Consider the following 26,024-nt stretch of genomic DNA (forward strand, 5'->3'; position numbering starts at 1 on the left):
ACAGTGCAGATTGATATACCTATCAATTCGTCCAATGAAAAGCGATGAGTTAAGAAAGTAACTATAGGTTTTTATTGACTAAATAACAGAGCCCACCCTCGTGGGTGATCGGATCCAAGAAGGAGGAATACCAGCCAGTCGACCACCTTTATACCCGGGCAGGTAGGTGGAGCCATGGGCGGAGTCGGCAGTGGTCAGCCCAGGTATAGCAGCGTGACAAGAGGCGACCTCGTACAGTGATACAACAATGTGAACAGTGATAACTATAGGGAAACGATCTAACAGTGATAACTATAGTGTAACGATAGTAAACGGTAAAAGTGGTTTACCACACAGATAGAGGCCATTTCGGCCCATCGAGCCTGCACCAACACATATTCCACCCTATCCCCATAACCCCATGTATTTAATCCCCCGAACACTAAGGGTCACTTTATCATAGCCAATCAACCTAACCCGCACATCTTTGGACTTTGGATCCATTGATTCAATCCGCCCATTTCCCGCCAGGTGGGTTGGGTTAAAGTTATCTCCCAGGAGTAGGTTTGGGAGTTTGGTAAATGTGTGAGGAGGCACCGAGTGTGTGAGTATTGCAAAGGAATCATGGGTTGTGGAAGAATTGGAAAGGAGTTCCTGGTACCTGGGTGCACTTGGGAGGGGTCCTGGACTTTACAAGCACTGGGACAGTCTTGAGATCGATAATATTTGGGAGGGCACTCTGTTGGCATGAGAGCAGTAGGAAGAGCATTTTCAGGATTTTGGAGTATTGCGGGGGTCCTGGAATACGGGAGTACTCCGTGATCTCAGGGGTACTGCACTTGGTGAACTAGGGTCAGGCATTGGTGGAGTGTGGTCTCAGGTGCTGGGACTAAGAGGGAACTCTTGAAAGCACATGGACAGGGCATCTTATGCTGTGGGAGCATTAGGAGAGGGGCGAAGGGTTTAACGAGGTTCCTGGCTTTTCCTCCATGGGTGCCACTAGACCCGAGTTAACAATAACTACTCACGTACATTGTGCACTCCTCAATGCTTAACCTTATGATGGAAATAATCATGTTATCCAGTATTCATTGATGCAGCTCTGTGTCTCAATTAACATTTGATTACTCTAGCAGCAATATCATCTAATGTCACTTGATAACACTGATTGGCTTTGGTTTGGTTTGCATAAATATTAAAATACTTTGAACCGAGTATGTAAAACGTTTCAGCAATTAACTAAATTGGTTATCTTAACCCTTAGACAAGTACAGTAGAAATCTAGTTCAGTTCCCTTGTATACAGGTTAGAAAAAGGACAAAGATTGGTCCGATACCCTTTAATGTATATAGACTGAATATTGGAAACTCCAATATATTCCATATGCACTGGAATGTTTTTGCATCCACTACTTGTTTACTTTACAATCCTGCTGCAAATATTAGGGCTGAAAGCAGAAGACTTAATCCTTCCATTAGTGTGAGGAATATAAACACAGATATTTGACATATTTAAATTTATTTCAGAAATGGACTTTCCTATACATCATTGTCCACAGAGTCAATAAGGAAAGCGCACACAATACTTTTAAATGTTTTAATTAGGCTAGTTTCAAGTTTCTCTGATGCAGCACACATTATTCTACCCTCCCAATTCTCTTTACCACATAATTATATATATGGCCCAGAAATTCCATTCGCAGCCTTGCCGCGGGCGAAGGGCTGCGATTTGGAAAAAATCCCCGCCTGGACCGGAGGGCTCCCTGGAGGTGCAGAGTTCTGTTGCTGCGCCTCTTCAAACTGCCGGCGCGCAGTGCTTGCGTATCCCAGGGGCGCAGGTAGATCGCAGCATCCCTGGGATCACGTGGGCCATGGGGAGCCAATCAGAGCAGGAAGACCTGTCAAATCTATGAATAGAGATCTCCCCCAAAACATAAACTTCAAATACATTTTTTTTTTTTAAATCACATTTTTAAAATGACTATAAATTAACTATTTTAAACAAAAATTTAAATTTTTGGAAAAAATTTAAGTTTTTAATGGGGCTAAAAATAAACTTAACTTTCTTTAAAGTATTTTAAAATGATAAATTAGTGGGAAAAAATTTACTTTCTTCAACTCAGCCTGGTAAAAGCAGGCCTTGTGCCTGCTTTTACAAGCGCAAGAATTGTAAGTGTTTTCTTTGGGCAGAAGGTCTCCAAAAAATGGAACTCCCCCCGCAGAGGCCCTGCTCCAGGGCAGCTGGAGGATCTGTCAAGAGCTTTCTAAACAGATTGGAAATGCCGGTTTCCAGTGCATGCGCAGTGCACGCCTGAAACCGGCATTTCCGATGTCCCTACAGGTGAGTACACAGCGCGTACTCACCCGTAAGGATCAGAATTTCTGCCTCAATTTGTTTTATTCAAGTCAGGAATCTTCCCTTAACCCTTCAATATCAAACAAGGGACAAAGAGGCGATATTTTTCTATCAACATGACTAGATTATCATTTAGTGTAAAAGAAATGTTAACTCCCCAGTGGCTTAGCTGGCAAGTACAAAATCAGGCAAGTCCCAAGTACAATTGCCACTTGGAAGAGGTGCCAGAGAATACATCTCCGATTCGAGTCAACATCTTCAGGATGGGAAGGAAGCAAAAGGAGAAAATTTGTGGAATGGGGAAAGAAAAAAGGAATACTATACCTGAGTATTTCTTATCAGATATCCTGATTCAAAGTAACCCATGCTTCCCTGGAAATGGGCTCAGAGTATAAATCCTGTTTGAGAAGTTAACTAATGATAGCATACCTAAAACTCCCAAGAAATTAGCTCAACATTGCTTTGTGAAGTTATGGGTATTGTTCCCAACAAAATCTTTCAAAATGCTCTATATAACACACTTTAAGCCAGTCCCAAATGACATGGACTGAATGGTCAGTTTCCCTCTTAACAACAATTTATATAGCGCCTTTAACATAATAAAATGTCCCAAGGCACTTCACAGGAGTATTAAAAGACAAAAAATTTGACACCAAGCCACATAAGGAGAAATTAGGGCAGGTGACCAAAAGCTTGTTCAAAGAGGTAGGTTTTAAGGAGCATCTTAATGGACGAAAGAGAGGCGGAGGTTTAGGCAGGGAATTCCACAGCTTGGGGCGTAGGCAACAGAAGGCACGGCCGCCAAAGGTTAAGCGATTATAATCAGGGATGCTCAAGAGGGCAGAATTAGAGTGCAGATATCTCGGGGGGAGGGTGGGGGCTGGATGAGATTAGAGAGATAGGGAGGGGGATGAATGAGAATTTTGAAATCGAGGCATTGCTTAACCAGAGCCAATGTAGGTCAGCGAGCACAGGGGAGATGGGCGAACAGGACTTGGAGAGAGTTTGGACACAGGCAGCAGAGTTTTGGATGACCTCAAGTTTACGTAGGGTGGAATGTGGGAGGCCAGCCAGGAGTGCATTGGAATAATCAAGTCTAGAGGTAACAAAGGCATGGATGAGGGTTTCAGCAGCAGATGAGCTGAGACAAGGGTGGAGACGGGCGATGTTTCGGAGGTGGTAGTAGGTGATCTTTGTTATGCTGCGGATAAGTGGTCGGAAGCTCATTTCAGGGTCAAATATGTCACCAAGGTGGCGAACAGTGTGGTTCAGCCTCAGACAGATGTTGGAGAGATGGATGAAGTCAGTGGCTAGGGAAAGGAGTTTGCGGCAGCGACCGAAAACAATGACTTCAGTCATCCCAATATTTAATTGGAGAAAATTTCTGCTCATGCAGAACTGGGTGTCGGACAAGCAGTCTGACAACTTAGAGGCCATGGAGGGGTTGAGAGAAGTGGTAGGTGAGGTAGAGCTGGGTTTCGTCAGCGTGCATGTGGAAACTGACACTGTTTTCGGATGATGTCGCCAAGGGGCAACATGTAGTTGAGAAATAGGAGGGGGGCCAAAGATAGATCCTTGGAGGACACCAGAGGTAACAATGTGGGAGTGGGAAGAGAAGCCGTTGCATGTGATTCTCTGGCCACAATTAGATAGATAAGAATGGAACCAGGCGAGTGCAGTCCCACCCAGCTGGGCAGTGGTGGAGAGGCTTTGGAGAAGGATGGAGTGGTCAACTGTGTCAAAGGATTGCAGGCAAGTCAAGAAGGACGAGGAGGTCATTTGTGACTTTGATGAGAGCCGTTGTTGGTACTGTGGCAAGGGCAGAAACCGGATTGGAGGGATTCAAACATGGAATTGCAGGAAAGATGGGCACAGATTTGGGAGGCGACATCATCATCAAGGACTTGAGAGCAAAGGGAGGTTGGAGATGGGGCGGTAGTTTGCAAGGACAGAGAGGGTCAAGGGTTGTTTTTTTTTTTTTTTTTTTTTTTTTTTTGAGGGGGTGATGACGGCAGATTTGAGGGAGAGGGGGACAGTACCCGAGGAGAGAGAACCATTAACAATGTCAGCTAACATGGGAGCCAGAAAAGGAAGTTGGGTAGTCAGCAGTTTGGTGGGAATAGGGTCGAGGGAGCAGGAAGTGGATCTCATGGACAAGATGAGCGTGGAGAGGTCATGAGGGGAGATTGGAGAGAAACTGGAGAAAGATGTGAGTTCAGGGCTAGGGCAGGGGAGAACCGTAGAGGAAGTTTGGCTTGGTGGGCTCAGAGAAGGAAGGGAAGTGGCAGAGGCAGCTGATCGGATGGTCTCAATCTTAGAGACAAAGAAGACCATGAGCTCCTCACACGTTATCAGAGATGAGGGTGGAAGAGACAGGGGAGAGGGGATTAAGAAGACAGTTAGCAGTAGAGAATAGGAGCCGGGGTTTATCTTTGCATTCCAGAATGATTCTGGAAGAGTGAGCAGTTTTGGCAGACGAGAGCAGGACCCTATAGTGCTTTTAGTGGTCCTGCCAGATCTGGCGATGAATGGCTAAACCAGTTGCCCGCCATATCTGTTCAAGTCTGCGTCCCTTGGACTTAAGGGAGCGAAGAGGAGGGCCATACCAGGGGGAGCGGCCAGGGCGAGAGAGAGAGTGAGTAATTGATTTAAAGCCGTATTTGCCGAGATAAATCGTTATATGGTCACCAGCTGAAAACAGCCCCTCATAACCATTTAAGGTATTTCATTAGTATTTGATAGCCTCCACTTTCATGATCTGCTCACCATAGGAAAGAAACATCTGGCCTGTTTCATCATCTTCGCACAGTTTTCATCAAAACAAAGCTAGGCACAAATGCACACCGGGACAATAAACAGTTCATGCACAGCAGGGGAGAATAAAATGTTAGTAATCTCTAGTGAGAAAGAGAATTTTATTCCACCAAACAGAGGAACACAAGCAGAGGGAAAAGAAAATGTTATCTTTAATAATCTGTAGGCGCAGAGAATCAATTACCGGGGAAGCATGAAGACAAAAAGAATATAAAATAAAACATTTCAGCAGTTGTGTGATCTTTGTACAACAGACATTAAGAGAAAAGAGAGCCCTAACATCCTTTACATATTTTGGATATATATTTTATGCATCAGGCTGTATTTGTGCATTCAGCCAAGAATATGGCATGACAAACACAAATGTCAAATGGCTGTTAATTTGTTTTTTGTTAAAAAAAGAAATGTGAAATGTCACTGAATCTGTTGGGTGATGACTCGGAGCAGTCAATAGTATTGTGTCAGTTTTCAGTGGCATTAGAGAAAAAAAAAAATCACATACAGCTTCTAAATAGAACAAAATCAATTTTATAAAAATCTACACGCTTTACGAGAAAAAAGAGCAAATTCTACATGGGCTTTTTTCATTGACATTTGTGAACTGAATTAAATGGATCTTGTACAATTGCTTAATTTTGAGATAAAACAATGAGCGAAAAAAGAAAAAGGCTGCACAATGCCAGAAGTATTTTAATCAATACGCACAAATAAAAAATCTCTTGGATATTGTTTTATACCATTGCAGTTTCTGTTTCCTTCAAGAATGCAACAAAAAATATCCCCAAATTCCTTTGTATTTTGGGTCATACTGTTGGCATTTTTGGAGCAAGGTTTGTGGATAAGACAATTTTGCAGGCGTATGAAGTTCGGCTGGAAGTGCGAGTGGGCGCCAGTTAGAAATTAGGGGTGCCTAAAAACGTATATGGTTATGCAAATGAAACTGTGATGCGAATAAAACTGTGTTTAAATGATTGTATTAGTGCTCGAGAAAAGTAAGGGGTTAATGTATAAGTTATGTTTTACTGGGATTGCATACGTTTTGGTGTCCTGGAGAAGCTTGTTTTAACATTTGAGACAGTGGTTTTAATTAGTTAGATTAGAGGATGCATAACATCCCACATAGGGGTCCACAGTATGACCTTGCCCTGCCAGGCTAAGCTGTCTGTTGTTTGTAAGTTAGAACTTTGACTTTGCTTAACGTAGCTTTAATTTGGCCAACAAAGACCCAATCTAGGTTTCTTCCATTATTGCTAATAACCATATTATAACGCTAAGGTAGGAATTGGAGTTCATTTAACAGAACCGCTTGTGAAGATATGTAAAAGTTAATTAATTACTATAAAGGACATAGAATAGAAGGAATTTATGGGAGTTAAGGTACCATCTCAGGATTAAGGGGAGATAGTTTGGATGGCGGCTGGTTGAGTAAGACCGCTCTGGCTTGGGCCTCTGAGTTAATAGCCCAAAGCTGTGCCTGGCACATGCACTGGCTGCATCAGGGGGGACAAGACAGGATGAGATGAGAGACTATTGTTTTAGAAGGAAAGGGCCGGATGAGATCAGGGGAGACAGTCCTCAACATGCTGTAAGGCCATGATTGGTCAAGTACAGAAAGCATGTGTGATGGTTGTGCAGGCCCCTTGAGGGAGGGTCTTCATCTGTAGGTTTAGACAAGAACTCGACATGTCATTGGGCACCTTGTCTTAAGGGGAACCTCTATAGGTTAAATGGTCTTGTCAATAAGTTATTCCAGGCCCACCCCTAAAAAAAGAATAAAAGCAAGACCCGAAAAGCCCCCAGCACAGACCGCGGAGTGGAGGGCTCCCAAGAGTGAAATTGGTGGTCTAACACTCTTCCGAGGGTGAACCCATGCTGACCCTAGTCTAACACTCTTGGGTAGTTCAGAGAGAGAGAGAGAGAGAGAGAGAGACATGCGAGAAAAGGACGCGAGACAAGGAGGAGGACAAATAAGAGTTGTTCGCGCACGCCAGCAGTCTGTCTGATCGGGTCCGGTACCAGCTACTTGTCACGGTCGTATGATTTTGCTCTATAACTAGTGTGTTATATTCCGTTTTAAACTCTGATTAAACACAATATATCCACCATATTGGTTTGCACTCGATCCTGTTTACCAGAGATATGCGCATCTCTACACACCGCCCGCACCTGCCTGCTTCCATTCCCAAGTAAAATAAGGCAGTATTGTTGGGATGATGTCAGGTATATCATTAATGCTCCAGTTACTGCTACTTCTGAGGCAGTCCCTCGGAACCGAGGATGACTTGCTTCCACACTAAAAAATGAGCTCGCAGGTGACTGATGAGTCCAATGCGGCACCTACAGTCTCTGTCACAGATGGGGCAGACGGTGGTTGAAGGGGCGGGTGGGTGGGGTGCTTGGGTTGATGTGCACTCGGCTTCCGCTTTCTCCCGGCGAAGAGTCTCGAGGTGTTCGGCACGTTCCCGGATGATTCTCCTCCACTTTGTGTGGTCTTGGGCCAGGGATTCCCAGGTGTCAGTGGGGATGTTACACTTTTTCAAGGAGGCTTTGAGGGTGTCCTTGAAGCATTTCCTCTGCCCACCTGGGGCTCTCTTGCCGTGCCGGAGCTCCAAGTAGAGTGCTTGTTTTGGGAGTCTCGTATCGGGCGTGCGGACAATGTGACCCGTCCATCGGAGCTGATTGAGCGTGCTCAGAGCTTCGATGTTGGCCTGAGCAAGAACACTGACGTTGGTGCACCTATCCTGCCAATGGATTTGCAGGATCTTGGAGGCAGCGTTGGTGGTACCTCTCCAGTGCTTTGAGGTGCCTGCTGTACATGGTCCATGTCTCTGAGGCATACAGCAGGGCAGGTGTCACTGCTGCCCTGTAGACCATGAGCTTAGTGCCGGGTTTGGAGGTCCTGGTCTTCAAACACTCTTCCTCAGGCGACCGAAGGCTGCACTGGCACACTGAAGGCGGTGTTGGATTTAGTCGTCGACGTCTGCCCTTGTGGACAGTAGGCTCCCGAGGTATGGAAAGTGGTCCACGTTGTCCAAGGCCTTGTCATGGATTTTGATAATGGGGGGGGGGGGGGGCCAGCACTGTGTGGCGGGGGCAGGTTGGAGGAGGACCTTTGTCTTACGGATGTTTAGTGTAAGGTCCATGCTCTCGTATGCGTCGGTGAAGGTGTTTACGATGGTTTGAAGTTCGACCTCCGAGTGAGGTACACTGAGGACATAGTACACCTGTATGAAGTAAAAGTGCTAACTTGCCAGGACAGCTGGTCCTGGTGGAAGTGAGGTTTAAAGGGGATTTCTTTTACCACTTTTGCCTGCAATAGCTGTAAACCGGGGGCAATTTGATTTTTGTCTTCTTCCAGATTGTTTTCACACTGCCTTAGCCTCAATCTCTAGTGGTCACAAATCTAACTCCCCTGACCCACCCCCACCCCAAAAAAAACCTCCTGTTTCAAAGGCAGCATCATGGTTTTCTCTTTAGGAATCCTGGTTCTGTATGCCGCTCCCATGGTAGGGGAGCCGCAAATAAACATTTTTACAAATAAATTTGACATCCCCCTTTGGGAGTCCGGGCCGGTCAGCTCGGTTTGCTGCATTACTGGTTCCTTCCATGTTGCCCTTCGTTAATTTCAACTTAAAATACTCCAGTCGTTGTTTGCCTTTACTTTGAAATAACACTTAACACAATGAACAGCATTATCATTATTTCTTTATATTTAGTGCTTATGTGAAGGCAGAGGACTGAAAGGACGTACAAACTGCACAGAACCCTCACAGTCCCTGCAATCTATTGTTTCAGGAGCAGCTATCTGGATATGGCTGCAGAACAGTGTATGCAACACCTAAGATTTTCTATGGAGATGGTAACGCAGTCATGACATTTTATGTTACCCGAGCTGGAGGGCCAATCAACCATGACTACAGCTTGGTCTCTGGATTTTAAGGTGACCACAGCCCTTACTTTTATGTTTCAGGACCTTTTTAGAAACTGTCACAGGAGATTTGACAACAGTGAGCCATTCCTCAGTACACCAATGCATCCAAAATGTCGCCAAGGCATCAGTGTACAATTGGGCACTGAGCTGCAGCAAGAGGACTTCTTCAGTACTGACAGTTACCCAAGTGTGTAGGGCATCATGTGTATGCATATACCCATCTAGGCTCTATCAGGTCAAATCATGCCATATAAAATAGAAAACAATATTATGCGCAAAATGTATCTCAGAAGAGGTGTCCGAATGGTGATGGTGTACTGCATGCTCCATAAAGTCTTAATCAAGAGATTCAACAAGCATGGCTGCTGGCAGCAAAGGCCTCTGCAAAACACCTGCTGCCCTCTAGAATATTTTGGGCCCAACCCCCTGACTGTGCTGTGCTTTCAAGAGAGGGTGAAGTGTGCTCTTGCTGAGAAAGTGAGGCACGAGTGCTCCTACGGCTATGGGAAATACAAAGATAGGTGTGAGGAGGACAGAGTCTGCAAAGGGCTATAGATAGGTTGTGAGTGGGCAGAAATTTGGCAGATGAAGTATAATGTGGGAAAATGTGAGGTTATCCACTTTAATAGAAAGAATAGAAAAGCAAAATATTATTTAAATGGAGAGAGACTACAGAATGCTGTGGTACAGAGGGATCTGGGTGTCCTCGTACATGAAACACAAAAAGTTAGCATGCAGATACAGCAAGTAATTAGGAAGGCAAATGGAATGTTGGCCTTTATTGCAAGGGGGGTGGAGTATAAAAGTAAGGAAGTCTTGCTACAACTGTACAGGGCGTTGGTGAGACCATACCTGGAGTACTGTGTACAGTTTTGGTCTCCTTATTTAAGAAGGGACATACTTGCATTGGAGGCAGTTCAGAGAAGGTTCACTCGGTTGATTCCTGGGATGAAGGGATTGTTTTCTGAGGAAAGGTGGAGCAGGTTGGGCCTATACTCATTGGAGTTTAGAAGAAACATAAGATTCTGAGGGGGTTTGACAGGGTGGATGCTGAGAGGATGTTTCCCCTCGTGGGGGAATCTAGAACTAGGGGACATAGCTTCAGAATAAGGGGTAGACCATTTAAGACAGAGATGAGGAGGAATTTCTTCTCAAAGAGGGTGGTGAATCTTTGGAATTCTCTGCCCCAGAGTGGTGGAGGCGGAGTCATTGAATATATTCAAGGCTGAGATAGATTTTTGAACTACAGGGGAGCCAAGGGTTATGGGGAACAGGCAGTAAAGTGGAGTTGAGGCCAAGATCAGATCAGCCATGATCTTATTGAATAGCGGAGCAGGCTCGAGGGGCCGAATGGCCGACTCCTGCTCCTATTTCTTATGTTCTTATGTTCTTCAATGCTGTGTGGAAGTAACATTGTGGGTGTGTAGATGTGGCCATTTGATCTCTCCTGACCTTCTACAGGTGAAGGCAGCACAGGAGAAGCAAGTTATAAATTTGCATCTGCCATACGTACCTTCTCAGGTTCTGATAAGTGATGTAAACATCTGTTTAAAAAAGTAAAATGTCTCCTAACTATCCTCCAGCATTTCTAACCTCTTCGCCTCAGCTTTCGCTTTAACAAAACATGACTGCTAACACTCCCAGGCCCAGGTCAGTTGTACCTGATACTGTCACTAGGTATTCAAAGTAGAGAGTTACCCAGCATGGATACCCCTCATCTCATTGAGCACTGAACCCTAAAGAATTTTTTTAAGGTTCATCACACAGCATTACAAAGCCAGATGAAGTGCTAATATCCAAACAAAAGTAAATAGTATGTTTTACAAGAAAAATTAACATCTTAATCACTTAATGGCCATCACTTTCAAATAAGTAATTCACCGTTACAGATTAAAAGACAATTTTGATGTTGAAAAGGTTAATCCTGCTTGTAACAGGTGCTTTGTGGTTTGCAGATATATAAACCGACCTGGCAAGATCCCAACACGTGCATTGGATAAGATTAACATTTGCCAGGTCATTTACAACTTAATGACTGTACTTAGCATTAATCTGTGCACATCAAAGGAAAATACTCAGGTGACACATTCAAATTAAATATTTCCAACACCCAATGTACAATGGTAGGAATACCAAATACATTTTTAAACTCATTAGGCTTGACTTAGATTAGACACTTTACAGCCTTACGGACTCAGAGATTTCAACAATTTCAGATCATAACCACTGCCCCCATTTTTTCATACAGCCGCTGTTGGTAATGATTCTGCGATTGCCATTTACACCTCCTTTAGAGCCATTTTTTGTGTCTTTACTTGTCCCATTACCATCCCCTTTTGCCTTGCACCATCATCCTTTTGTCATTTCATCTCTCCTGCCTTCCACCCTATCACAGACCTTCCTTTTTGTTCTTACCTCCCCTCCCCCTTTCCCTGCCTCCGTACTTGCTTAAAACCAGTTGCATCTCTAACTTTTTCCAGTTCTGATGAAAGGTCATTGACCTGAAATGTTAGCTTTGTTTCTCTCTCCACAGATGCTGCCTGTCCTGAGTATTTCCAGTATTTTCCATAGATTAGACCTTAGATCTGTTATAATATCCTTTATTATTTTTGCTGCTTCAATCTTTTTACCAAAACCTGCCAGTTTTTGGAACAGATATACAAGCCACATGCAAAGCTTGCAATTTGTAATTTCTGAGGGGCACACAGGGCATAGGCATTCCAAGTCTTTCTTGCTTGCTTTCTGCCAGGCCATTTTCATTCAGGGAAGCGCTATTTTCCAACACAAATTAGTGGTTTAAGCTAAATGTACTGTAAACGCTCATGGAATCGGACAGACCACCCGGCATCGACCTCGGCACCGGCTATGGACCCTGCAAAGTCCTCCTCACCAACATCTGGGGACCTGTGCCAAAATTGGGAGAGCTGTCCCACAGACTAGTCAAGCAACAACCTGACAGAGTCATACTCGCAGAATCAAACCTTTCAGCCAATGTCCCAAACTCCTCCATCACCATCCCTGGGTAGGTCCTGTCCCACTGGCCCTGGGAGACCTCAACATTGACTTTGGACCCCATGAAGTCTCATGGCTTCAGGTCAAGCATGGGTAAAGAAATCTCCTGCTGATTACCACTTACCGCCCTCCCTCAGCTGATGAATCAGTACTCCTCCATGTTGAACACCACTTGGAAGAAGCACAGAGTAGTAAGGGCACAGAATGTACTCTAAGTGGGCAACTTCAATGTCCATCACCAAGAGTGGCTCGGTAGCACCACTACTGACCGAGCTGGCGGAGTCCTGAAGGACATAACTGCCAGCCTGGGCCTGCGACATGTGGCGAGAGAACCAACATGAGGGAAAAACCTACTTGACCTCATCCTCACCAATCTACCTGTCACAGATGCATCTGTCCATGGCAGTATTGGTAGCAGTGACCACCGCACAGTCATTGTGGAGATGAAGTCCCGTCTTCATACGGAGGGCACCGTCCATCGTGTTGTGTGGCACTACCAACGTGCTAAATGGGATAGATTCAGAACACATCTAGCAGCTCAAAACTGGGCATCCATGAGGCGCTGTGGGCCATCAGCAGCAACAGAATTGTATTCCACCACAATCTGTAACCTCGTGGCCTGGCATATCCCTCACTACCGTTACCATCAAGCCAGGGGGCCAACCCTAGTTCAGTAAGGAGTGTACAAGAGCATGCCAGGAGCAGCAGCAGGCATACCTAAAAGTGAGGTGCCAACCTGGGGAAGCTGCAACACAGGACTACATGCATGCTAAAAAGCGGAAGCAGCATGCTATAGACAGGGCTAAGCGATCCCACAATCAACGAATCAGATCCAAGCTCTGCAGTCCTGCCACATCCAGTCGTGAATGGTGGTGGACCATTAGACAACTAACAGGAGGAGGAGGCTCCATGAATATCCCCATCCTCAATAATGGTGCAGCCCAGCACGTGAGTGCAAAAGGCAAGGCTGAAGCGTTTGCAACCATCTTCAGCCAGAAGTGCCAAGTGGATGATCCATACCTCTGAGGTCCCTACCATCACAGAAGCCAGTCTTCAGCCAATTCTATTCACTCCACGTGGTATCAAGAAATGGCTGAGCGCACTGGATGCAGCAAAGGCTATGGGCCCCGACAACATCCCGGTTATCGTGCTGAAGACTTGTGCTCCAGAACTAACTGCACCTCTAGCCAAGCTGTTCCAGTACAGCTACAACACTGGCATCTACCCAACAATGTGGAAAACTGCCCAGATATGTCCTGTCCACAAGAAGCAGGACAAATCCAATCCGGCCAATTACCACCTATCAGTCTACTCTCAATCATCAGCAAAGTGATGGAAGATGTCATCAACAGTGCTATCAAGCGGCACTTACTCAGCAATAACCTGCTCACTGATGCCCAGTTTGGGTTCTGCCAAGACCACTCGGCTCCCGACCTCATTACAGCCTTGGTCCAAACGTGGACAAAGGAGCTGAATTCCAGAGGTGAGGTGAGAGTGACTGCCCTCGACATCAAGGCAGCATTTGACCGAGTGTGGCATCAAGGAGCCCTAGTAAAACTAAAGTCAATGGGAATCGGGGGGAAAACTCTCCACTAGCTGGAGTCATACCTAGCACAAAGGAAGATGGTTGCGGTGGTTGAAGGTCAATCATCACAGCCCCAGGACATCGCTGCAGGAGTTCCTAAGGGCAGTGTCCTCGGCTCAACCATCTTCAGCTGCTTCATCAATGACCTTCCCTCCAACATAAGGTCAGAAATGGGGATGTTCGCTGACGACTGCACAGTGTTCAGCGCCATTCACAACTCCTCAGATAATGAAGCAGTCCATGCCCGCATGCAACAAGACCTGGACGACATTCAGGCTTGGGCTGATAAGTGGCAGGTAACATTCGCGCCACAGAAATGCCAGGCAATGACTATCTCCAACAAGCGAGAGTCTAAACACCTTGACATTCAACAGCATTACCATCACCGAATCCCCCACTATCAACATCCTGAAGATCAACATCCTGAAGGTCAACATTGACCAGAAACTTAACTGGACCAGCCACATAAATACTATGCCAAGAGGAGGTCAGAGGTTAGGTATTCTGCGGCGAGTGTCTCACCTCCCGACTCCCCAAAGCCTTTCCACCATCTACAAGGCACAAGTAAGGAGTGTGATGGAATACTCTCCACTTGCCTGGATGAGTGCAGCTCCAACAGCACTCAAGAATGAAGTAGTTGACTCAGAGACTAGGGTCCTGAATTTAAATATAGGAAGCTATGATGGTCTGAGGCACGAGTTGGGTAGGATTGATTGGGGAATGTGGAATGACGGTGGATAGGCAATGGCAAGCATTCAAAGACTGCATGGATGAACTACAGAAATTGTTCATCCCAGTATGGCATAAAAATAAAACAAAAAAGGTGACTCAACCGTGGCTAACAAGGGAAATTAGGGCTAGCATAAGATCCAAGGAGAGGACATATAAATTGGCCAGAAAAAGCAGTAAACCTGAGGATTGGGAGCAGTTTAGGATTCAACAAAGGAGGACAAAGGGATTAATTAAGAAGGGGAAAATAGAATATGAGAGTAAGCTTGCAGGGAACATAAAAACTGACTGTAAAAGCTTTTATAGATATGTGAAGAGAAAAAGATTGGTGAAGTCAAACGTAGGTCCCTTGCAGTCAGAATCAAGGGAATTTATAATGGGTAACAAAGAAATGGCAGACCAATTAAATACATATTTTGGTTCTGTCTTCACAAAGGAGGACACAAATAACCTCCCAGAGATGTCAGGGAACAAAGGGTCTGATGAAGGGGAGGAACGGAAAGAAATCAGTATTTGTAAGGAAATGGTGTTAAGGAAATTGATGGGACTGAAGGCCGATAAATCCCCAGGGCCTGATAATCTACATCCTAGGGTACTTAAGGAAGTGGCCCTAGAAATACTAGATGCATTGCTGATCATCTTCCAACGTTCGATGGAATCTGGAACAGTACCCATGGATTGGAGGGTAGCTAATGTTACCCCACTATTCAAAAAAGGTGGTAGGGTGAAAACGGGGAATTACAGACCGGTAAGCCTGACATCGATATAGTGGGGAAAATGCTAGAGTCCATTATAAAGGTTGTAATAGCTGAGCACTTGGAAAACAGTGACAGGATCGGACAAAGTCAACATGGATTTACAAAAGGTAAATCGTGCTTGACTAATCTACTGGAATTTTTTGAGGATGTAACTGGTAAAATAGATAAGGGAGAACCAGTGGATGTGGTATATTTGGACTTTCAGAAGGCTTTCGATAAGGTCCCGCATAAGAGGTTAGCGTGTAAAGTTAAAGCACATGGGATTGGGGGCAAGGTATTGACTTGGATAGAAAACTGGTTGGCAGACAGAAAGCAAAAAGTTGGAATAAACGGGTCTTTTTCCGAGTGGCAGGCAGTGACTAGTGGGGTACCGCAGGGATCGGTCCTTGGACCCCAGCTATTCACAATATATATTAATGATCTAGACGAGGGAACTAGATGTAATATCTCCAAATTTGCCGACGACACAAAGCTTGGTGGGCGTGTGTGCTGTGAGGAGGATGCCGAGAAATTCCAGGATGATTTGGACAGGTTGGGTGATTGGGCAGAAGCATGGCAGATGCAATATAACGTGGATAAATGTGAGGTTATCCACTTTGGTGGCAAAAACAGGAAGGCAGATTATCTGAATGGCAATAGATTGGGCGAAGGGGAAGTGCAACGAGGCCTGGATGTCCTTGTGCACCAGTCGCTGAAGGTAAGCATGCAGGTGCAGCAGGCGGTTAAGAAGGCAAATGGCATGTTGGCCTTCGTAGCGAGAGGCTTTGCGTACAGGAACAAGGATGTCTTGCTGCAGTTGTGCAGGGCCTTGGTGAGACCACTTCTTGAGTATTGTGTGCAGTTTTGGTCGCCTTATCTGAGGAAGGATGTTCTTGCCATGGAAGGAGTTCAGCGAAGATTCACCAGGCTGATACCTGGGATGGCAGGAATGACGTATGAGGAAAGGTTGGGTCGATTGGGCTTGTGCTCCCTGGAGTTTAGAAGAATGAGAGGGGATCTCATTGAAACTTATAAAATTCTGACAGGACTGGACAGACTAGATGCAGGAAGGATGTTCCCGATGGTCGGTGACTCCAGAACCAGGGGTCACAGTCTAAGGATAAAGGGTAAGCCATTTAGGACAGAGATGAGGAGGAATTTCTTCACCCAGAGAGTGGTGAACCTGTGGAATTCTCTATCACAGAAGGCAGTAGAGGCCAATTCATTAAATATATTCAAGAAGGAGTTGGATATATTTCTTAAGGCTAAGGGGATCAAGGGGTATGGGGAGAAAGCAGGGACCGGGTACTGAATTTGGATGATCAGCCATGATCACATTGAATGGCGGAGCAGGCTCAAGGGCCCGAATGGCCTACTCCTGCTCCTATCTTCTATGTTTTTATGTTTCTAAGAAGCTCAACACCATCCAGGACAAAGCAGCCCGCTTGATTGGAACCCCATCCACCACCTTAAACATTCACTCCCTCCACCACCAGCGTACCGTGGCTGCAGTGTGTACCATCTACAAGATGCACTGCAGCAACTCGCCAAGGTTTCTTTGGCAGCACCTCCCAAACCCACGACCTCCTGCACCTAGAAGGACAAGGGCAGCAGGCGCATGGGAACACCACCACCCCTCCAAGTCACACACCATCCTGACTTAGAAGTAGATCGCCAAGGCTTCTTCGGCGCTGGGTCAAAATCCTGGAACTCCCTATCTAACAGCACTGTGGGAGTACCTTCACCACACTGACTGCAGCGGTTCAAGGCGGCGGCTCACCACCATCTTCTCAAGAGCAATTAGGGATGGGCAATAAATGCTGGCCTTGCCAGCGATGCCCACATCCCATAAACGAATTAAAAAAAAACTCAGATAGCATCATTAATGGTGCCAAGATCTCTTAATAGCAGGCGGTCAGCAGACACACTGGAGACAACTTCATAAAGATGGTCAGTGTTGTGTTGGAATGTTCTTTAATCATATTTTCTTATTTGCAAACAAGAATAAAAAACTGGCCTTTTAACATCGATCACTGTTTCTTTTTACAAGTTATGTGTGTCATAGTCAACTAGACCAAAGGAAAATAACACTAATCTCTTTGCACTTAGTCGTTATTTTGTTGACAAATCGTAGAATATCAATTAATTATGGAATTTCCAAGTAAGTGGTGATTATAATACATGGAACCAAATAACCAAAAATAGGATCACAATTTTTTTGTTTATTTATCAGTTCCCATGATTCGTCCAAGCTATCTATTTTCTGATATACTAGTTCTTCAATTCATTTTCAGGATTTAATGAATATTGGCAAATTCAATATCTAGAGGAACACATGGCAAATAACGCTCCTCCACCAGCGCATCATATTGCTACTTGAACTGGGTTATTAAAATGAAATCTGAAATATATAAATAGCCTCAAAACTGTCATTTAGAAATGTCTTACCTTCCTGCAGTCCTGACAGAAGACAGATGTTGATCCCAGAAATCCAAGTACCTCTCCACATAACAAGCACTGAGACAAGCCATTTCCCATCACATTCTTCTTCATATTTTCTAAACGCTCAACAAGGTGACTAGACCAAGAAAAAAAATTAAAATAAATGTGACACTTAACTGCAGTTCATCAAAAAATTTAAATATTTATTTTTTTAATTATTAAAATTTGTGTAATCTTTTTCATATATTATGCACATTTTTTAAGGTTTTTGGACACTCGTTCTTCCTTATTTTAAGTCTTGTAGCCAGCAGGCTGAGCAGATAGCTTGCTCCTATACAGCCACATAAAAGCAGACCGGTGAAAACATTTAATGTTTTTTCATTCTCCACCTCCTTATGAGAAATATCTAGTTTCTGCTCAGTGTCTTCCTGCACTAGCACAGCCCAGACTGGGGACTCAGTGAATTAGTGAACCAAACCTGTAACTCCCAACATACGACACCGATGTACCACCTGTATATTATTGGCATCTATTAAACTGATCTACGCACCAACCTTAAATGTCCCACAGTTTAAGGAGTCTTAGTATTTTGTCCCATGCAACAGACCCATGCGTATCGAACCAAATTTATGCCTAGAACGCCCGGATTTGATCATCGTCACAAACAGCCTCATAGAGTTTATCAGGCATTCCTGTTTAGTTATTTCCTTTTTGATAGTTCACAAACAGTGCTGACAATTAATAATACTCACAAAGTAAGAAAACAGCACTCCGTAACACTTTAAAATTGAACTACATTCAATAAGGAAAGTACTACTTTTGCATTGAATAGCATTACAAGTGAGCACAACATCAGGCAAAACATCAAAAGCTTGTTAAATACTTAGGCTCGGAAATCCAATCAGGACGAAGGAGCAATCCTGCTGGATCTTTGGATCGGGGGCTGGAAAATGAGGCAGTGCCCGATTCCACTGGGATAACACCCCATTTTTTAAGCTGCATCCATTTTCAGGTCGGGGGGGGGGCAGTGGGGGAGTGGTGACTGTGGCAGATCTATCATCCCCCATGTCAAGGGGGCATATCTGCGAGAGCTCTTACACTATCCTGGGAATTTTGCCCTTTATGCCCTTAAAAGGCCTCAATGGAAGTCTCACTAGCTGCGAGCTGGTGTGAATCTATTTGAAAAGCTCCAGAAGCTCTGCAGAGGACAATAATTGAACAGAGGGGATTGATTACCTTTCTTGTCCTGGAAAATGGCTCCTTTTGGAAACCAAGACTTTTTTTTTCATTCCACAAAGGGCCTCGGGCCACCTCTGGTGAAGTGGCAGTGGACCATGCTGTTTTAGACGGGCGGAGTGCGGAAAGCGTTACTGAAGCACGACTGCAGGCACCAGCAGCCTGCCCCAACCACGTTAATGACCCAGTCCCTGTAATTTGGAATGGGGTTAGCCATCAGCGGACTTAAGGATCACTCCGCCGCACTTCCACTGGCAGAGCAGGCCGATCAGAGTTTCAGGGCATTAGACTCTAAACTGTATGCAAGCAATAGTCAGAACATTCTCCAAACCATAACCAAGCAAATTATACGAGACCAGATGTTTATTGAAAATTAGTTACCCGACAGTCATCCCTCTCTTAATGTCAAGGAAATAATTGTACGCCTCAGGTTACAAGTCCACAGATTGTTGCAAATCTTACATTCAAATCAACAGAACTCAGTTGGAGCAATTGTATTGATGTCATTAAGGAAGCCAATTATTAAAGCATATGGGATATTACTCCTGCCTAATGCCCTGTGTCATAACACTGTATTATACCAGATAAGAGAGTTGGGATTTAGAAATAGCATAAATGGGCACAAGTTACCAATGTTCCATAAATGTTATTAACGGATGCTAACTATTGTTCCAACTCAAATTATTGCATTTAATCATGAAATTGGTATTTATACTAAAAAATAGTCCAATTCACATCAAGGTCTCTTTATATTTCATTAAAACTGGGTCATAATTCTTTAAGAACAAAAAGCAAAAAGCTGCAGATGCAAATCTGAAGCAAAAACATAAAATGCTGGAAACACTCAGCCAGCATCTATGGTGAGAACAGAGGAATTAATATTTTGAATATAGAATCATAGAATGGTTACAGCACAGGAGGAGGCCATTCAGCCTGTGCCAGCTCTCTGCAAGAGTACCTCAGCTAGTCCCACTCCACTGTCCTTTCCCCGTAGCCCTGCAAATTTTTTTCCCTTCAGGTACTTATCCAATTTCCATCTGCCTTCACCACCCTCTCAGGCAGTGCAGTCCAGATCCTAACCACTCACTGCGTAAAAAAGTTTTTCCTCATGTCGCCTTTGGTTCTTTTGCTAATCACTTCAAATCTGTGTCCTCTGGTTCTTGCCAATGCAAACAGTTCCGCCAATGCAAACAGTTTCTCTCTATCTGCTCTGTCTAGACCCCTCATGATTTTGAACACCCCTATCAAATCTCCTCTCAACCTTCTCTGCTCTAAGGAGAACAACCCCAGCTTTTCTAGTCTATCCATATAACTGAAGACCCTCATCTCTGGAACCATTCTTGTAAATCTTTTCTGCACCCTCTCCAAGGCCTTCACATCCTTCCTAAAGTGCGGTGCCCAGAATTGAACACAATACTCCAGTTGAGGCCGGACCAGTGTTTTAAAGGTTTATCATAACTTCCTTGCTTTTGATATTGAATGATATGGACCCATCCTCAAAACTTTGCCAACTAGGCTGACACTTCAGTGCAGTACTGATGAGACGCTACACTGTCAGAATAGCTGTCTTTTGAGCGAGATATTAACCTGAGTCTACCCTCTCAGGTAGACATAAAAGATCCCACGGGACTATTCAAAGAGCAGGGGAGATCGTGCGGTGTCCTATCCAACATTTACCCATCAACCAACACCACCAAAACAGATAATCTTGTTATTTATCTCATCGCTGTTTGTGGTACCTTGTTGTCCACAAATTGTCTGGTTTTTTTTTTTTTTTTAATTTGTTCTTAAGATGTGGGTGACCTGGGCATGGCCACATTTATTGCCCTGAGGTAGTGGTGTTGGGCTTGTGTTAGATAGGGAATTCCAGGATTCTGACCTAGCAACGATGAATTCCAAGTTAGGATGGCGTGTGACTTGGAGAGGAACTTGGAGGTGATGGTACTCTCACAACATCGTTCTTCTTGATAGCAGAGGTCGCAGGAGAAGGAAATGTTGTTGCAGTTATCTTGGTGACTTAAAGTGCATCCTGTAAATCATACATACTGCAGCTACAGTGCACGGGTGCTAGAGTGGGAAGATATTGAGCCCAGTAACAGGGACACCTAACAAGCAAACTGCTCTGTCCTGGGCTGTGTTGCACTTCTTGTGTTGTTGCAGCCGCACCCATCCAGGCAAGTAGCAAAGATTCTATCACACGCCCATTTTGAGCCTTGTGCATGTTGGAGATGCTTTGAGGGATCAAGTGGTGAGCCACGCATCACACAGTACCCAGTCTCTAGTCTACTCTTGTACCCGGTGTTGATATGGCTGGCCCAGTTCAGCTTCTGTTCACTGGTGACTGTCAAGATGTTGATGGGGTGACAAAGACGGTAACTGTGTGCACACTATTCTGTCTCCTACATGGCATATTTACTATGTTATCTTAGCTAGGCAGCACAACAGGTGTAACAAATGCCACCCTTTCAGTTCTTCGTTTGAAATGAGACAAAATACCAGCTAAAAATCTCCTTCACAGATGGTTGTTTCAAAGTTAGCAAGCATCAAGCCCAATTCCAGTTTATGCAATTTCACACTACAAATACCATCTCATAATTTTACATTAATTGCCACAAGCTCACAGGTATTAGTGATCCACGTTAGGTTTGAAAAGGTTCAATCCAAAATTTCAACTGCCAAAATCTACCAAACCAGACACTCCCAAAATTAATCCAAACTTGTTAAAAATACTAAATCCCTATGCTAATCCTGACTGAATGCATCCAGGTGCTTAACCTGAACAGGATAGCATTAATTTACAGTTTGTTTCCCTAATACAGGCTCTTCATGGCTTCCCAGATGACCATTCCAAGCACTCTCTAGCTGTTCTTAGTTCCTAAATAATAGATTTGCCTTCCAGGCATCCCCTAAAAGATGCTAAAAGATCACCAATGATAGTTGCAGACTCCCTCTGTCAGATGCTGCAAAATCCAACATGATGATCAATGTTTCTACCAATAGGTGCTCCAACCTTTAAGATGTCAGCTGCAGAGTTCCACGGTTTAATGCTCAAGGCTGCTGGATTTGAACTATAGGTTTCCCAAGAAATTCAGATTCCAAGAAATTCAGATTTCTACAGAGTTCCTAGATCAATTGTCCCACCCTGAAAACAAATGTTATCTCATGGGCAGTTTTTCCCTCCAAACTCAACACTGCAGGGAAGAATTACTTCAACACCTCGACTATACTGAATCAATTCATCTTCTGAGTTAAGTAAAATTGGCTAAGATTTTGCCATTTTCAATAAAGCTGATCATAAGGGCACAAATTTCCACTTAGAATAAAAATGTTAATTTCCCTTCGCTGTAATCTAGGCGAATTGTGCAATGACTGATCTGGAGGCCTGTTACAGATGCGCAAGGCTCAGTAAGCCCCTAAATATAAACAATTTCATGCCCTTAAAATTATTTGTATCAAATGATAACTAGAGGTCTCCCCACAATGCGACTGGGACACTTAAGCATGCAGTCATTTTTGCTTCCAAGATAAATTTAGGACCGATAGCAGGAAATTCTTTAAGAACATAAGAAGCAGGAGTAGGCCATACGGCCCCTCAAGCCTGCTCTGCCATTCAATAGGATCATGGCTGATCCGAACTTAGGCTCACGTCCACTTCCCTGCCCGCTCCCCGTAACCCCTAATTCCCTTATCAGCTAGGAAACTTTAACAATGATCAGTACATGGAATGGACTTCTAGAGAGAACAGTGGAGACAAAAATCCTGGAGTAACTTAAGAAACAATTGGTTGTTGCAATGAGGGAAGACATTCACATCTTGGGTAGATACTGGAGATGGGCCAAAGGCCTTCTACATTCGTAAATATCTTGTGATTTTTGTGAACTAATTTTTAAGAGCAAAGTTTTGTTCAGGCTTGTCAAACCATCAGATAACCTACGTTCAGGGCCTCACTTCTGGTTACTCATTCATTAACCTCAAACACCATAAAAAAAAGTGTAGCAGTCTGGAATTATTGTTCCGGTAGAAGATGAGGCAAGAGTTAAGGCACCATGTTGGGAAGTTAGAAACTCTACATTTAATATAGTTTGCTTTAATAACTGATCTTGGAGTAGAAAACTGTTCAATTACCAAGAATTGTCATCTGTTGCCTCTCCAGATCATCAAGAATTTATGTGGGGAATCATGCGAAGGATTGTAGTAGATTGTATCTTACCATCCAATAAAACTGAACATTGAAGCTACACTATCCCCGCCATAATATCATTTTGCATATACTGGTGGATGTCAAGTGCACAACTACTCTGTGGCTGGGTTCACAATGATAAAGATAGATTAGTGCAACATAACATATCCCTACAACTGCCATATTCAAGTATCCAGGTGAACATCCATCCACTTCCATAGAAAAATTAATAAAATTATTTTAAGCCTTCACATGTGGTGTCTGGCTTAAAATAATTGGGAGCACCAACTTTTCAGTATTTGAATGGAGGATATTAAAATATAGGACGCGACTGCTGCCAACGAAGGTGAAGTAGTTGCCCATGCGCAGTTTCAGTGTTTCTTCGGTTGTTCGCTAACTGAAAATAAAATATTGTCGCCATTACAAAGAAAACACTTCCAGAAAGGAGGGGAGATGAAAAGAGATTGTTACTGCCGAGCAGAGCCGCATCAGGAAAAAATAATCTGCGCCAGCAAAACACAGTAAACGTCAATTTTTATTAATTTTCTTATCCTTTCCCTTCACACGGAGCTTGCGCATCGTACAAATAAATCTCTGCAACCCTCCCCCCGCGAAAATATCATACATTAATACTTAAACCAACCCGCGCTATTATATACTTTATTAAGCCAATCCCTAGCTCCCGGCATGTGATATGACTATTATTATATACATTCATACTTAAACCACCACAGATTTATGGGCAGAATGCTTCTGCGCAGCTTCCAGTTCATTGGCAACAGTCACTCCGTAAAATATAACATTTCATTGTTTAGCCACAGTTCCCAATAACCCTCAGCCCTTCCTGTTTCACAGTCAGAAATATTGTCTATCACTTCGCATCCACAGCATTCTCTTTCTTTCTTTTGTTACCCAGTAACAGAAAGCACGGTGAAAATGGCATTAATAGAGGCACGAGTAAATCTCTCAGCCAAGCAGGTTAACAGACAGGGACAGGAGAGGATAAAGAGAAATCCTTTCATTTCTATAGCAGATCACACATGCAAAGATATCACAGAGCACTGTACAGGATGGACAGTGGGCACTGTGGAGGAGAAGGAATAAGCATGGTCGAAGTGACATGACTTTCGGAAGCTTTTGAAAGCAGGGAGGGAGATGACAAGCTGGAGGTGCTGAGGGAGGAAGTTCCAGCAGGCACAATGGCAGAAGAGCAGCGACTGATGATGGAGAAGGAAATGAGAAGAAGGCTGTTGTCAGAAAAGTAGAAGGTTCACAAAATGACAAATTGTTTCATTTTGGTTAAACGATGTGGTTACGGAAAGCTAAAATTGTTTTACTACCTACAATTAAACATTTTAATTCAAGTTCAAATATGCCTTCACAAATAACTAATTTGTACTTGGGTTCAAAATTTCCTTGGATCTTTATCCATCATTTCAGTATTTTATTTTATGCATGTCACATGCTTAAAACATTTTTAGTCTGTGATCTTAGTGTTGGTTCTGCACCACCTTCTCCAGCAGGTGGTGCCATGAATCCATCTCTGAAGATAAGAACATAAGACGTAGGAGCAGGAGTAGGTCATTTGGCCCCTCAAGCCTGCTCCGCCATGCAATAAGATCATGGCTGATCTGATCTTGGCCTGAACTCCACTTCCCTGCCCGCTCCCCACAACCCTTGACCCCCTTACCTTTCAAAAATCTGTCTATCTCCACCTTAAATATATTCAATGACCCAGCCTCCACAGCTCTCTGGGGAAGAGAATTCCAAAGATTCACGACCCTCAGAGAAAAAATTCCTCATTTTTGTTTTAAATGGGTGTCCCTTATTCTGAAATTATGCCCCCTAGGTCTAGATTCCTCCATGAGGGGAAACATCCTCTCTGCATCTACCCTGTCAAGCCCCTTTAGAATCTTATAGGTTTCAATAAGATCACCTCTCATTCTTCTAAACTCCAACGAGTATAGGCCCAATCTGCTCAACCTTTCTTCATAAGACAACCCCTTCATCTCTGGAATCAACCTCGTGAACCTTCTCTGAACTGCCTCCAATGCAAGTACAGGAAACTTTCGTTTAACCGGAGGTTAAAAGTCCGGAAAGCTCTATCTGCCGGCAAAATTCAGGAGCCGTTTCCTATAAGTTTTTTTTACTTCTCGTTGCTTTTTTTTTTCCCCAGTCAGGCTCTGCAAGGTCTGTAGCTAAGCAACAGCTTCAGCTAGAGATGCTTGCAGCAGCAGCCGACTGTTTTGAAGCTGTTGCTAAGCAACAGGGTTTGTTGATTCACACGGAGCTGAAAAGCTTTATGTTTTAACATTAGCGCTGGTTTATACGGCAGTTTTGATGGGACGGCACCAACTCGGTCCAGTCAGTGCCGGATACCAGAAAGTTTCCTGTATATCCTTCCTTAAAAAAGACCAAAACTGTACGCAGTACTCCAGGTGTGGTCTCACCAACGCCCTTTAGTTATAACAGGACTTCCCTGCTTTTACACTCCATTCCCTTTGCAATAAAGGCCAACATTCCCATTTGCCTTCCTAATTACTTGCATGCTAACTTGTGATTCATGTACAAGGACCCCCAGATCCCTCTGTACCTCAGCATTTTGTAATCTCTCCCCATTTAAATATAATTTGTTTTTTTTAAATTTTTCCTACCAAAGTGGATAACCTCGCATTTTCCCACATTAAACTCCATCTGCCAGATTTTTGCCCACTTAGTCTATTTATATCCCTTTGGAGATTCTTTGCATCCTCCACACAATTTGCTTTCCCTTTGTATCATCAGCAAATTTGGCTACATTACACTCAGTCCCTTTATCCAAGTCATTAATATAGATTGTAAATAGTTGAGGCCCCAGCACTGATCCCTGCGGCACCCCACTAGTTACAGTTTGCCAACCTGAAAATGACCCATTTATCCCGACTCTCTGTTTTCTGTTAGTTAGCCAATCCTCTATCCATGCTAATATATTACCCCCAACCCCATGAGTGCTTATCTTGTGTAGTAACCTTTTATGTGGCACCT

At 44.0% G+C, this 26,024-nt stretch overlaps 1 protein-coding gene across 3 annotated transcripts in view; it reads right to left on the bottom strand.

Annotated features, from left to right (window-relative positions):
• LOC147102213 (rab effector Noc2-like) overlaps positions 1 to 26,024 on the bottom strand; it is a 186,091-nt gene that overhangs the window by 149,761 nt on the left and 10,306 nt on the right. For all 3 annotated transcript variants that reach the window (XM_085964518.1, XM_085964516.1, XM_085964517.1), the window contains one exon: positions 17,591 to 17,720. In XM_085964518.1, the coding sequence (XP_085820644.1) occupies positions 17,591 to 17,720 (130 nt within the window). The remainder of the gene's footprint in view (positions 1 to 17,590; positions 17,721 to 26,024) is intronic.

This window comes from Somniosus microcephalus, chromosome 22 (assembly GCF_052327205.1).
Source record: "Somniosus microcephalus isolate GS21.2 chromosome 22, FLI_Smic_1.0, whole genome shotgun sequence".
NCBI lineage: Eukaryota > Metazoa > Chordata > Chondrichthyes > Squaliformes > Somniosidae > Somniosus > Somniosus microcephalus.